The 15,890-nt window shown below is 41.1% G+C and overlaps 1 protein-coding gene across 1 annotated transcript; it reads right to left on the bottom strand.

Moving 5' to 3' along the window:
• Nucleotides 1–13,798: 13,798 nt before the first annotated feature.
• Nucleotides 13,799–14,734, bottom strand: LOC142446302 (olfactory receptor 5AN6-like). The gene has a single exon (XM_075548068.1). The coding sequence runs from the start codon at nt 14,732–14,734 to the stop codon at nt 13,799–13,801; it is 936 nt and encodes a 311-aa protein (XP_075404183.1).
• Between the last annotated feature and the right edge of the window lie 1,156 nt (nt 14,735–15,890).

Genomic DNA, 15,890 nt, shown 5'->3' with positions numbered 1-15,890 from the left:
TTTACATCTCTGGAGCTGGGGAATGACAGTTGATGACCTGGCTGATGATTGGTGACCTGCCTTGCAGTTTGCTGCCAGTGCCTGGATAGCATAGCTCTCTCTCTCTGCAGAGGACTACCTGGCGGCTCTCAAGACTTGAAGGACTGCTAGTGTCTCACAACTCTCTGAGGGGAGTGAGTTGCACTGAGCCATTTCTACTGCTTTATAATTTAATTGTTCATTTCTTGCTTTATATATTTATCTGTATAAAATTTAACAGTTCATTTCTTGTGATATATATATATCTTTATAAATATAAAATTATCAGTAATCTGGTTTTTTCTCTCCAGAGAACCCTAATACAATAACCATCGCAAATTGCAGTGTCTCATGCTGCACTTGAATCTCATTTAAACTGACTAGAGTCTTTTGATATATCTGTGTGCTGGGTGTTAGTGCCCTATGTCTTCTGGTTAGGTGCTGTCTAGTAGGTTCCATCTCATAGTGACCCTATGTACCGCAGAAAGAAACAATGCTTAGTCCTATGCCAACCTGTCTTATTCTGATTTCATCTGGGCTAAAACCTAAGCAGAAGCTAAGGTGAAGGGTTTTTGAATGGAAATTGTTATTCTACTTAGTAAGAATGAATAAAACAATAAATAAGGCAGGGAAGGAAGGGAAACCAAATTTTAAAAGTATAACCAAACTGTTCGCTGCAATTTAGAAATAATTTTTGATCTCATAGGACTTATCAGCAGAAAAATGATGAATAAAGGTGGTTTTAATCACTAAAAATGAGCTGGACATGCCACTATATGAAATTGCAATGAAAGAAGGCATTCATTAGACACCTATGGGGACAATCCAAAGCTGGACATGCTCAGACCAAGGTCACCTAGACACAGGTAAGGACAACTTGGGCAAGCACTCTAGGTACCAGTGACACTACATCACATGTGCACCTGAACTCAGCCACTGAGAACAGCCAAAACCCTCACCCATGCCGCCTCAAGGTTGGATGTTAGGGGACAAAAGGCAGAGACCAAGGTCTGTCACCATATTGTTTTGGTGCTTCTTCCACGTGGGTTTCCATGGTCCCTGAAGGGGCCATCTGCAGTTTCAAACTCTTGCGTGGTCTGCCGCACGGCCTTGCAGGTTTCCAGAGATGGCATGGAGTGAGACCCTCCTACCCGAAACTCCCCTTTCCCTCAAAAGGTTAGTTGGTTTACCAAAGTGCTTCTGCAGCAGGAATTCTTTTAGCGTTGAGAAACAAGACCTGAAGAAAACCATCCCAGAGATCTGTATTCCAAAAAGCTACATGGTGTATTTCATGACAATATGCCCAGGAAAAGTAAAGGAAGAAGTGTCATATATCAACTGCTTTTGATCAACTTCACATTGGTCAACTCTGTGCCACATTTGACTTTCCTTATCCTTCCATGTCAAATAAGTATGAGCATCAAGTGGATGATTGTGGACACAATCAGATTCCTATTGGAGAATCATATCCCACAGCACTAACTTCATTTTCCATCAACTACTTTGTTCTATTTAAAGTAGCTATTAAGCATCCAGGAGCCCTGGTAGAACAGTGGTTGTGAGTTGAGCTGCTAACCACCAGGTCAGAAGTTTGAAACCACTAACTCTTCCAAGGTTGAAAGATGAGGCTTCCTACTCTAGTAAAGAGCTGCTGTCTCAGAAGCCCATAAAGACAGTTTTCCATGTGCTTTATCGTCACGGTGAGTTGGCATTGATTCAATGGCAGTGAGTTTATTTAACATCACCTTAAACTCACTAGAGATCTAAGCAATGAAATATAATGGTCACATCCTAGATTTGATACCTGTTTCAATGCTACTTTTAATTGACCTCTTTGCTCTGAGTCCTTCAAAATTTTAGAAGTTCTAGCAACATAGAAGTGTCAACAATTTTCATGTACTAACTCTGAAAATTCCCAAATTTCTTGATTTTTTTATATTCTTTCATTTTTACTTGCAAGCATGCCAGTTCCTTTCTGACTAACTCCTTCTCTACAGAACTTTGTTAAATGTATCCAACAGCATCCAACTCTATTTTCTCATTTTTAATGTCAATACAAAATTTACTCTACAACATTGCTTAGACAACATCATTTTCAAGATATTTCAAGGGACATTTGCTCCAAATGCTTTATTTCACCAAATTTGAATTTTTATCTTCCATTTTTCAATTACAAGTTTGTCCACACCCACTGCCTAGATTTTAAAAATCATTTTATTGGGGGCTCTTGCAGCTCTTATAATGATCCATACATCCATTGTGTCAAGCTCTTGTACACATGTGTTGCATCATCCTTTTCAAAACATATTCTTTCTGTTTGAACCCTTGGTATCACCTCACTTTTTCCCTACCCTACCCCATGAAATTTTGATAAATTATTACTTTCATATCTAACAATAATAACTGTCTCTCTTCACTCATGTTTCTGCTGTTTGTCTCCGTGGGGTCTGGGTAGATACATCGATCTCTGTGATCTGGTCCACCTTTTCTATACCCACCTTGCCCCTACCCTCATGATACCACTACTCCCATTATTTTTCCTAAGGGTTTTATCTGCCTTGGATTCCATGTGTTGAGAGCTCTTATCTGTACCAGTGTACATGGTCTAGTATAACCGGATTTGTAAGGTAGACTTGGGGTCATGATAGTGAGGTGGGAGGGTAGGGAGTATTAAAGAATAGAAGAATGGTGTATATTTCATCAGTGCTGTACTGCACCGTGACTGGATCATCCCTTCCTAGTGACCCTTGTGAGGGGATGTCCAATTATCTATGGATGGACTTTGGGTCTCCATTCTGCACCCTCTGGTTCACATTGATATGATTGCTTGTTTTGGGTTTTCTGATGCCTGATACCTGATCCTGTCAGCACCTCATGATCATATAGTTGGTGTGCTTATTCAATGTGGGCCTTGCTGCTTCCCAGTTACATGGCCACTTGTTTATCTTCAAACCTGTAAGACCCCAGACACTATATTATTTAGTAGCCATGCACCATCAGCTTTCTTCACCACATTTGCTTATGAACACATTTTGTCTTGAAACCTATGCATAACAGAATAAAATGTTGTTCTGTCCTGCAACATTTTTATGATCACTGTTATTTTGGGGCACATTATGACAGAAATTTTGTCAATTCTACCTTACTATACCTTGCTTATCTTTGCCATATCTATAAGAAAGTATAAGCATTACACAGGACATCATGTCTATTAAATAGAAAGTGAGTAAAAATTAAGGAAACATTCAAGGAGGTAGAACTCAGGGAACTATGATAACAGGCCCATCTAGGTGGATAATCTAACAGAAGACCCACATACATATCTGGGAATATATATATATATATATATATATATATATATATATATATATATATAAAATAAGGGAAATCCATAGAATATAAGGGGGGAACAAGGGTGATGTGGAGCAGGAAACTAATACACACATGGGGAGGGTATTGTGTATGTCTCTTCAGGAATGGGAGAGAGGGACCAGGCCCCACCCCAGAGCAGCAAGACTTGCAGGCAATATATGGGCATGAATCAGTGAACTAACAGAGGATAACAGGGCCAGGCCCATGGTGAGCTCTGTTGACTCTCCTCCTAGAAGAAAGCAATGCAGAGGTCAGCACTGAATATGGAGCCCAGGGAGAGAGGCAGCTCTGTCCAGAACACATGGGAGCACACTAAGTGGGAGAGAGAACCTCATCATCACCCACCAAGCCCTGTGGACAACATCCCTGCTCAGAGTAGCCTATGTACAGAGAGGACTATAGGACCGGCCACATCATGAGACACAACGTTCCCTCACTGACCTATAGCACTACAGTAAACAGCACTGGAGACATTGTGCAAAAAGTGTGCCCTGTCTGTCCCTTGCAGAGCGGGGTGAGATGCAAAGGGAGTGCAACAGCACAACAAGGGGAGCAAAGTAACCAAATCCCAGGGCAATGTTAAAAATAAACTTCTGACTTGGGGGACAGGGCTTGGAACCTCATCAGACTTGATCAGAAAGCGTACATAAGGGTCAACAGATTTGTTATGTTGTTTTGTCTTTATTTGTTTGCTTATTTATTTGTTTTTTGCCCTATGTCCATCTATATCAGAAAGGCAGGATGAACAATCCCGAGGAAAAAACAATGGGACTGGCAGTTCTTGGGAGACATGGGAGTGAAGGGGTGGAGAGCAGGAGTTGGGGAGCAAAAACTCAGAGATAAGGGAACAACTGAGATCTAAACTTGATGGTAAGGAGGGCATATATTGCCAGGTGGGGTTTGATCAAGAGCAATGCATCTGAGAGCTGAATGGAGGGTAAGCATGATAGTGGGCTAGAAAGAAGGTAAAAGGAAATAGAGGAAAGAAATAGGGAAAATTTGTTTATACAGGTATCAACATAGGTACATATATCTAATTTATTGATTTATAATGAAAGGCAAAGAGGCCAATGTACATATATTTATGTTAAGTATTAAGATAGCAGATGAACTTTGGCCTCTTCTCAGGCCTCCCTTAACCTAAGAGCACTTTGTTCTGATAACCTGGAACTCTTTGATATGCACCTTCTCAACACAATCACTGAAGACAAAATAGGTGCATAAATAAATATGATGAGGAGAGCAGATGGTGCCCAACTATCAAAACATATAGCATCTGGAATCTTAAAGGCTTGAGGTTTAAAAAATAGCCATCTTGCAAGAAGCAAATAACCCACATGGAAGAAGCATACCAGCCTGTGTGATCAGGAGGTCTACAGGAACTGGTATCAGGTATCAAAAATCCAAAACAAACAACTATTTCAATTTGAACAAGGTGGGCTGGAGTGGAGACTGAAATCCCATCTTAAAACAATTGAATATCAACCTGATGGAAGAGTTATAAGAAAGGAATGATTCAATTAAGAGTAGTATAGCACCAATGAATCACATATCATTCCTCTAGTTCTTAAAAGCTTCCTCCCCGTCCCCCACTACCATGATCCAGGTCTACCTTACAAATCTGGTTAGACCGGAGAAACACACTATTATGTATTAGAGTTCTCAACACATGGAATTCAAGACAGATAATTCCCCCAGGAACAGTAGTGGAAATAGCAATATGAAGAGGGGAGAGGGATCGTAGGGGAGAGGGAGGAGGCAGAAATGGGGAACTCATAACAAGATTGGATATATAGGCCCTCCTACCCCAAGGGGATGAATAACACAAATGTAGGTGAAGGGAGACAATGAACAGAGTAAGATATGAAATAATGATAACAGCATATAATGGATCAAGGATTCATGAAGATGGAAAAGGAGGGGAGGGAAAAAAGAGAAGCTTATACCAAGGGCTCATGTAGAAAATGTTTTCGAAATGATGATAGCAACATATCTACAAATATGCTTGATACAATTGATGTAAGGAATGTTATGAGTTGTAAGAGCACCCAATAAAATGATTTTTCAAAAGAAAGAAAATGATGTCAGGAATTTTTTAAGTACTGAGAAACTATATATTGGCAAAAAATGATTTATTAGAACAGTGAAAACTTAAACCTGAAAAACAAACTTACTGCCAATGAGTCCATGTGACCCTCTAGGACAGGATAGAATCATCCCTGTGAGTTTCTGAGACTATGACTATAGGAGTAGAAAGGCTGGTCTTTCTAGTGAAAACTTAAATAGCTGAGTAAATAATTCTAAAACCACACCACAAAGGCACTTCAGTTACAGAGGTTTCTAGGAACAACTAATTGTAATCATCTACAAACTTTGTCACAGCCAAGAGCTGAAGGAGCACTGAAAACTTAAAACTTGGGGCATGATTATGCTATTAAACCTAAAATTGAGACCCTCAAAAAGGAAATCTATAAATTAGTCTCATTCATAAATAGATTCTACAAGACTAAGGAAAATATAGCACACACAAAAAAAGACATAGCAACCGTGGTCATGGAGGACTCTAATACTTTCATGAAATAAGGGAAGAAAGAAAAATTTCTTCATATGATAGAGGTTGACTAAAAAATTTTATATTAGCCGAGTCATTCATAGTGAAGTAAGGAAAGATTTCCTTGTGACTAAAATCCTGGCTTTCTTCACTGTTATTCTTCACTGTGTGGTGGATCACAGGCAACAGGATAAAAAAGTAAAATAAAATTCTAAGGAATATAGTACCAATGCTGTCATTATTCACAGATTATATGATTCTCTATAAAGAACAAAGTAAAAATAAAAGAGATAATCAGCGAGTGTAGCCTGGCTTTGGGATTTTAAGACGAAGCTTTCTGGTCCTGTAAAGATTTATAGTCTCAGCCGATAGGGGTGGTGTGGCAGTTACATAATCCATCAACTTGCAAAGGGGTAGACTCTAGTCTGTCAAATAGTCATAGCAAATGAGGCCTCTATGTTCTCCTGAGACTTCTGGAAACTCCTGTTTTCCTTCTTGGAGGCAGGACACACACACTCTGCTTGTCTTCCTTCTGACAAGCCACATGGAGACCCCTGGTGGAACCAGAGCCCGGGATCTGGAAGCCAAGCACACATGGACACCCACGCCAATGCTGAGATACTTCCATGACCACAACAGCCACATGACTTTGCACCCACTGGCCTGTGATCTTCCTGCATTCAGCATAATTGCATCTGTTGCGTGAGTCTGAAGAGGATATTACTGACTGACATGGGACATATGGACCAATATTGGACTCATTGACTTGATCTGGACTGGGCTGGGATATTTTCTTAATATACAGTTACTCTGTGATATAAAATTCTCTATTACACACATATGAGTGTCTCTGGATTTGTTTCTCTAGCTTCCCCAGACACACAGGTGGTTATGAGTCAGAATTGACTTCTTGACAGTGACTTTGAATGCAATAGTCAACTAGATTTTCGTAAACACTCAAAACAAAAAGCACAGCAAAAACCTACTTTTGTGGTAGCATCACAAAAACATGCACTATCTGGAAAGGAATCTAATGAATGTGTTCAAAATCTTTGTGGAGAATATTTAATAAATTGATTGAAAAATTTTTCTGCAGATCATCCAGCAATGTTTGCAGCAATATATTGATAGGGAGCTGCCAGAGGTTCAGGTCAGACTAGAGAGGGCATAGAACAGGGAATATCAAAGCTGCTGTCAGGTGAATTTTGGCTCAAAGCAGAGAACACTAGGGACATGTTTACCTTTGTTTGTTGACTATGCCAAGGAATTTGACTGTGTGTGGATCACAACAAACTGTGGGTAACCTCAGGAGGGGTGAGAATTCCAGAACACTTCATGGTGCTCACCCAGAGCTTATACCCGAATCAAGAGGCAGTTGTGCGAACGGAACACGGGAGTCTTGCATGGTCTAAACTCAAGAAAGGTGCACCTCAGGGTACCAGCTTCTTACCATACGTATTCAGTTTGTGTGGAGAACAAATACTCAGAGAAGCTGGATGATGTGATGAATGAGAGTGAGGCTTATTAGCAATCTGAGATTTGCAAATGACACAACTTTGCTGGTTGAACATGAGGAGGACTTGATGCACTTGCTGATGAAGATCAAGGATTGAGGTCTCCAATGTGAATGACAACTCAATGTAAAAAAGTCCCAAATCCTCGCCACTGGTCGAATAGGTACCAGCATGATCAGTGCAGAAAAGATTTAAGTCCTTAAGGATTTTGTCTTGCTTGGATCCACTGAAAGCCGTAGTCAGAACATCAAAGAATACATCGCATTGGATAAGCTACTGCATAAGACTTCTTTAGAGTGTGGACGAGCAAGGACGCTACTTTGAGGATTAAGATGTGCTTGACCCAAGCGATAGTGATTTCAGTTACTTCATATGCATGTGAAACTTGCACATTGACTAAATGAGACCAAAGGAGAATTGATGCATTTCAGCTGTGGTGCTGGAGAAGCAGATTGAAAGTACTGTGGACTGCTAACAGGGCCTGGGAATAATACAGCCAGTGTGCTCCCAGAAGTGAGGATGGCGAGATTTCAGTTTACACACTTTGCATGTGTTGTCAGAGAGCCCAGTCCTTGGGGAAGGAAATCATGTTCGGCAAAGTAGAGGGGCCGTGACAAAGAGAAAGGCCCCTAAGGAGATGGATTGACACAGTGGCTGCAATCATGGGCTCAAGCAGAGGAACAACTGGGAGGGTGGTGCAGGACAGGGCAACGTTTCATTCTGCTGTGCTGTGGGTCACAGCGGGTCAGAACCGACTTCACGGCACCTAACAGCAACAACATAGCTTTTTTGCTTTTTCCCATCCGAGGGGTCAACACTGGGGACAGAAGAGTCACGCTAGGCAATGTCACATCACCACAGAAACAGGACTATTTTGAATCGAGACAAAATGTTGAGTGGTTTTAGTTCTTAGAACACAGAGCGAGCAGCTATCCGAGTGCTCATGTGCAGGTTCTCCTGCAGGGGCTTCCACAGGTGGTCAGATCGTTTCCTGTCTCTTTGCTGTGTTGCTGCTGCTCTGGCGGCAATGCCAAAGAGCCCACGGAAGAAAGGGCAGCATCGACTCTCCAAATAGTGAAACGGCCTCATGTTTGAGTGTCTCTGTGACTCAAACACATTCTACATCTCACTCTTTCTACACAGGAACCGTGGTGGTGAGTTACATGTTGTGATGCTAACCTCAGGTCAGCAGTTCAAAACCACCAGTTGCTCCATGATTGAACCAGGAAGCGTTCTTCTCCTGTGGAGTTCTGGGAAGCCAAAAGGGCCACTCTCATTACTCTCATGGCTCTGAGCCAGAGTTGACTTTATGGTCCTGAACTTGAATTTTGTTTCAGACTAAAAATATTTATGCTTTAATTTTTTGCAAAACTAGGTGTTATCGGTAACGAAAAGCATTTTGAATGAAATGATTCTGAGGCAATATGAATGTTGATACTATTAGTGGGGACAGGTGTCCTGAGGGATCTTTGGTGCAGAGGTTGCTGGGATGGTCCGTTTTCTTAGGACTCATACTGTTATACATGTATCCACCAGATGGCGGTAGATACGGGAGGTGGAATGCTCAAACTACAACTGAACCCACTGCCACTGAATATACTCACAGTGACCCTATTGTACAGAACTGCCCTGGTGAGTTTCGAGAAGGTGACATTTTGTGTGAATAGAATGCTTCCTCTTTCAGATAGTCACTCATCCCTCAGAAGAAAAACAAAAACCTCACTGCCATCTAGTCAAATCCGTTCATAGTGACTTTATAGGATAAGATGAAACTGCCCTTGTGGGTCTGCCGGACTGAAACTATTTATGGAAATTACAACCTCATCTTTCTTTCGTGAGATGGCTGGTAGATTTGAACTGCTGATATTACCGTTTCAGCTGTGCTAGTCTGGGTAGACTAGAGAAACAAATCCACAGAAACTCAGATATATATAAGAGAGTTTTATATAAAAGGTAAGTTATACATTAGGAATGCATCCTAACCAGTCCAGTCCAAACATTAGCCCATATGTCTAATACCAATCTACAAAGCCCTCCTCAAACTCACAAAACATATCCAATACAACACCAAATGCAGGAGGAAGGCCAAATCAATGAGCGTGTTGTAAGCACCTCAGCGCTGGCTGGAGTCTCCACACTGTTTCTCCAGCACCCAGGGATGCATCATGGTAGGTCTGTGTAGCTTCATCTCAGGGATGTTTCGTAGGAACTGAGCCTTGCCAGCTGAGGCAGAGAACTAGCTGATGCAACCACACACCGGACTGACCATCAGAGAACAAGAGACACCAGAGAACAAGAAAGGCGAGGCTCACTGAGCTGTTTATTGGTCTGCCCTTCAATTAATCCCATGTGTTTATCGGTCAGGTTGGTACAATAAACCTTAACTAGCACAGAAGCCCAGCCATAACCTACAACCCCACAGGCATTGTGTTGCTAGGTTGTTGATTTCATTTCTTTAGATGGGTTCTCTGTGTGTGCATAGTATATTTCTTTTTTTTTTTAAACTCACTCCAGATTTCTTAACCCTTACATCTCTTTAGTGGTCTGAGTGGCTTAAAAAATCAAAAGGAGGAAAATTAAATTTGAAATGGCCTTGGAGCCTTTAGTGATGCATAATTTCATCACAACCAAAAACTAGGCATCCCTAAGGAACAGGCTGTGTTTAGTTCTGTTGTTCAGAGTCTCCATGAGGTGGAACTGACTACACAGCACTTCACAACCAATCAACCCTGGATAGGCATGGTGGGATGATGGTTAAAAGCAGGGCTGTTACCCGAAAAGGTCCAAGAGACTTGGGTGTAGTCGTTATGCAGTGGGTGGCTAGCCGCAAGGTCAGCAGTTCAAAACTACCAGGCGCTCCTTCATACAAAGGCTGGCCTTCTTACTCCTGTAAAGAGTTAGTCCTGGAAACCCACAGGAGCAGTTCTACCCTGCCCTACAGCATTGTTATGAGTTGGCAATGACTCAAGGGCACTGAGTTGTTGTTGGTTAAACAAAAAGGTAGGTCAGCAGGTGGAACTCAAAAGAGACTTTCTTTGGGAAAACATGTGAAAATCTGCTTCTGAAAGCTCATAGACTTAGAAGCCAGAGGGAAGCAGATGCACTGGTTGCTATGGTTGGACATCAACTTGATAACAGTGGGGTTGGTTTTCTGATTTGTCCTGCTCCAGCATCTTCAATATTTATTCCTCATGCAATATATTTTCCAAGGAAGCTAATTTCCCCCGAGCCCCATTTCATTTCCTCACCTGGGATCTGGACCTTATCTTGTTTCTTAACAGCAAGCAGGGAAGGTTATATCTTAGGTTCCTACTGGGCAGTTAGCTCAGTTGAAGTTATTGTATGGATTTCAGAAACCAGTGGGAACTCCCAGGTCTCAAACAACAAAGGCAGGGGGGTGGTGGGAATTACATCACCGTGAATGAGGGGGAGTGCGTGATGGGGACCTAGTGCCCATCTGTAGACAGCTGGGCATCCCTTGCAGATGGGTAGTGGGGAGGAGATGAGTCACTCAGGGTTCAGTGTAGCAACAATGAAACTCAAAACCTTCCTCTAGTTCTTGAACGCTTCCTTCCCTCCCAATTATCATAACCCCAATTCTACCTTGCGGAACTGGTTATACCAGAGGATGTACAGCGGTGCAATAGGGATCTGTAAACACAGGGAATCTAGGAAGGATGAATCCCTCAACAGCAGCGGTGGGAGTGGCGACACCGGGAGGGAAGGGGGTGTAGAAAGGGAGAACCGATCTTGGAGATCTATGTGTAACCTCCTCTCTGGGAGATGGGCAATGGGGAGGCGGGTGAGGGGAGATGCCGGGCAATGTAAGATAAGATATAATCATTATTTATAAACTATTAAGGGAGCAGGGGGAAGGTGGAAGTGGGTAGGGAGGGTGAGGGGAAAAAAAGGAAACCGAGCTGATTCCAGGAACCCAAGTGGAAGGTGAATTTTGAGAATGATGAGGGCAACGAATGTATAAGGTTGCTTTGCTCAATTGCTGTATGTATGCATTATGATAAGAGTTGTATGAGCCCCAATAAAAAGATTTATTAATGTTAAAAAATGTGGGGATCCCTTTCTGAAGGAAATTTCCAAGAGATGTAATTTAGGTTCCTCAGATGCATATAAACAATTTCCCCCACACCACGTGCTGGCGCTCCATTCGTTCCTTAGAGGAACCTGATAGAGATAGAAGAGACATTCCCAAGCTGTCCGTTCCATCTTCTTTGCAACTCTGCTGCTCTTGACATCGTGCTGTTGTCAGGACAGTTCTCCCGCAGTCGCAGGAGATAAAAGTTCCCTGAGTGACTGCCATGGGGGTCACCTAGCTTTCTCAGAATTGTCTGAGTTGGGAATTGTCTACCCAGAGCCTGCTATTTTCATTTTATAATATTTCCATTGTCATTAGCAAAAGTTTCCTCAACATATTTTTAAGTGTCATTGTGTGGAAAACAGTTTCAATTATTGAAAATTACTGTGTGCCTCATTTACCTTATTTACACAGAAACATTACTTACCTTAACCACAGTAACGTTGATACATCTGCATGCCAGGTGTTAAAGTCACCTGTCTTAGTCTGATTGAATCTGGGTTTCCCAGAAAGTGGAAACTAAGACAATGCTTTATGAATGGTGAGCATCATCCCAGGTAGTGAAAGTGAGCAAGCAGAAGTGTAAGACATGAAGGAAATAAAATCAGTTTTTAAAAAGTGTAATCCAATTGTTCACTGCAACAGACAATGGCTTGATTGATGCCATGGCACTGTCATCCAAGGAGCTAAACCAAGTGCATTTCGGGAAGGATGCCCATGGAAAACAGAGAGATCAGTGCTATCCTTCAGCTTCCTTTGGTCAGCTCCACGTGATCAGATAGTTGCCCTATTGTTACTTTTCTCATTCTTCCATGTTCAATAAGCATGGCCATCAGGTGCATGATACTGGACATCACTGGTTCCTATGAGACAATCACATCCTTCTCCCTAACTTGACTTTCCACGAAAATAGTTTGTCCAATTAAAAGATCTAGTAAGCATGAGCTTGGGTTCAGAGATACTAACAATGCCCTATGAAAACGACGCCCTTGAACTGACCCTTGCTGTAATTCTGAGTTCCACTTGTTTTCTCTGAGTCCTTCTCACGTTCAGAACACGCAGGGGGTTAGAAATGACAAGGCTCATGTGCTGCATGAACTTGAAAACACTCAGATTTATGGGAATTTTTCTTCTCTTATAGTCTTACCAACAAACTGACCAGTTGTTTTGTGACTTACCTCTTTATGTAGAATCATGTTAAGTGCATCCAGCAGCAACCAACCCATGTTGCAGACATTCTGTTTTCATACTTTTCATCTAAATCTGAAGTTTACTTTTCAGCAGCAAGTATAGAACCTCCCTTTCGATCTACCACAAGGGACAATTGAACCAAACACTTAATTTTGCCAAACAAAAATTGCTATCCTCAACTTTTCAATAGTTTTGGAATGTTTTTACACATTCACTGGCTAGTTTTAAAGACAGAGGAATGATAACATTTTAATAATTTTTGCCAAAGGACACCTTCTACCTATATAGATATCCATAATAGTTTATTGGCAATCAATCCAAATGCAAAAATAGTTATTGATAATAATACATATCAATCTTGGGACTGAGTCATTAACTAATGAGAACATTGAGAGATGAGCAGGGATAAAAGCCCAAAGATAAACTGTTGGCCAAGAAGTGATGTATTTCATGTCCATTCCTGTTTCATTTGACAAAAAATTTCATGCTATAAGACCTATACTCATGGGGATGAAGAAGTCTAATCCTCCCCCAGAGTAGAAAGGGGAGACAGCTCTTGACGTACAGATACACAATTAACTCAAAGGGTAATGAGCTTCATTTTTCATCCATGGTTGTATGTGATTCTGTCCTGAAGCTAAAGGCAGACTGATCTCAAAACCATCAGGAAATCAAAGCAAAGCTGAGAAGATAAGCAGGTAGGGAAACTAGAATACTGGAAATGAAACACAGAATGCAATTAACGAGAATGCTGACACACTGTGAAAATAATAGCCAATACCACTGAGTGACTTGTATAGAAATTTGGAAATGGGAGTCTACTTTGCTGTCCCCATGTTTGTTGAAAACAAAATAGAATATTATTTTTTGGGAAAAAATGAAAAGAAATTTCCTGAGTAAGGCTTTCATTAAAAAAGATCATAGATGAAAATCTAGCCAGATGTAGCAAATATTTTTACCAACCTCACAAAGGCATTGCACAAGATATTTTTAAGACCTCAGATTCATGTTGCTTATTACTTATTTGGAAATAAAATACACAGACTTTACATACTATTGTCAGGAGAAAATCCTTCTCTTACATCTGATGAGGGCATCTTTGATTTCCTTATTTCTCAGACTATAGATCAATGGGTTTAACATAGGAATCACTATAGTGTAGACAACAGAGACCAGCTTGCCTTGGCTAAGAGAATCATCAGAATTGGGGCATAAATACACAAAGGTGCCTGAGCCAAAGAAAAGACTCACTGCTGTTAGGTGAGAAGCACAGGTGTTGAAAGCCTTGGACCTACCTTCAGCAGAACTCATCTTCAGAATGGTGGCAACGATGTAACCATAGGATATCATGATAACCAGGACAGAGGTCAGTCCATAGACCACTGTCAGCACAGCAAATAAAACGTCCATGTAAAAGGTATCAGAACAAGATAAGTTCAGTAGTTGTGGCAGGTCACAGTAGAAATGGTTAATGATATTTGGCCCACAGAAATGAAGCTGAAGTAAGCCACACAGCTGGGTTAATGAACCCAAAGATCCAGTTACAGTTGATCCAATGAACAGCTGTAGACAGAGGGTCGGGGACATGATGGCTGTGTAAAGTAGAGGGTTACAAATGGCAGCATATCGATCATAAGCCATGGACACGAGAAGACAGCTCTCAGTCAGACCAAAGCAAGAGCCGAAGAAGTACTGCGCAGCACACCCCACAAAGGAGATGGATTTCTGCTCCTGGAAGAAGTCTGAGAGCATCTTGGGAGTCGTGGAGGACACATAGCATATGTCTACAAAGGCTAGTTTGTTGAGGAAGTAGTACATGGGTGTGTGCAGATGAGAGTCTATCTTGATCAAGATGCTAAGACCTAGGTTCCAGAAAACTGTCAGAAGGTAGATGCCCAGGAATATTAAAAAGAGGACGAGTGTGAGCTTTGGAAATTCAGAGAATCCCAAGAGGATGAACTTGGTAACAGTAGTTCTGTTTCTTCCTTCTGCCATTGTCACGACGCTCCTGAGATCTACAGGAACTTTGTTATCTCGGTATTCTCAGGCTTTTGAAAAGGAATGGAAAATTTCACCGTTACTCATTCCTCCAGCTTAAAAGAGAATAAAGAAGCTTCCTACATATGTTTATTTCTTACATTTGGGGGAAAAAAGAACTTAGAATCTACAAGCAGAGAAAAACGTTCATTTAGTGTAGTGCTCGACTTTCATTGCTTTTAGAAATGATATTATATCTTTGTTGTTGTTGGAATTACTATCTCTGGAGTTGGCTCTGAACCACAAACTTATGTATGAGAAGAAAATTTTGCTCAGTCGATCATACCATTTACATAAACATCGTTGATATGTTTCAGCACATCATAGCACAGACTTTCCATTTATATCATTGAATTTTTCCCTCATTTTCACTGACGTTCTATTTGATAAACAGGATGCCCTCTAATGATTGTACTTTTCTGGAGACTTGTCCAAGGTAAAGAAGATAAAGCCTTACCGTCCTTGCTTCTCAGGAGCATCCCTGTGGAATTATTCCCAACGTTGATTTGTTCATTCTTCCTGAACTCCTGGGGATGTTCAGTGGTCTTTGTCAACAGCACACTTCACGTGCACGTTTGCTTCTCTTTCATGGTCTATCACTTTGCTGCATAGGAGGAGATTAAAAAGACCAGAGCTGGGGCAACATTTCCCTTCATTGTCAAGGTGAAATCTTTGCCTTTTACAAACTTTAATCATATCTTTTGTAGAAGATTTTCCAAAGAACTTCCAAACATTATGGGGCAGTGCGACTATCTTTTCATTTCATTTTCCATGCATTTTGAAGCCCCTTGAATTATATGGAAATTATATATTAAACATAATATATTAAAAATAGTATGCCTTTTAAGGAGGAATACATTCAGATGGGGATCAAAATTAAACCTGTGCAAAAATTGAAAAATGAAGCTACATACCACGATGAATTAATATGGAGCACAAGCTACCCAGACCCAAAACAAAACTACTGGATTAAATATTTAGTATTATTGTCAGACACGTGAATTTGTTGTCATTTTTTAAAGCAACATGTGTAACTCACACTAAGCCCTGTTTGGTAATAGGATTCGGTAACTTAGAAAAACAGTGAGCCTGTTTTTAATATTAAACATGCTCG

Source organism: Tenrec ecaudatus, chromosome 4 (assembly GCF_050624435.1).
Source record: "Tenrec ecaudatus isolate mTenEca1 chromosome 4, mTenEca1.hap1, whole genome shotgun sequence".
In the NCBI taxonomy this organism is placed as follows: domain Eukaryota; kingdom Metazoa; phylum Chordata; class Mammalia; order Afrosoricida; family Tenrecidae; genus Tenrec; species Tenrec ecaudatus.
The sequence above is the reverse complement of the archived record's forward strand: the minus strand, read 5'-3'. Positions and strand labels throughout refer to the sequence as shown.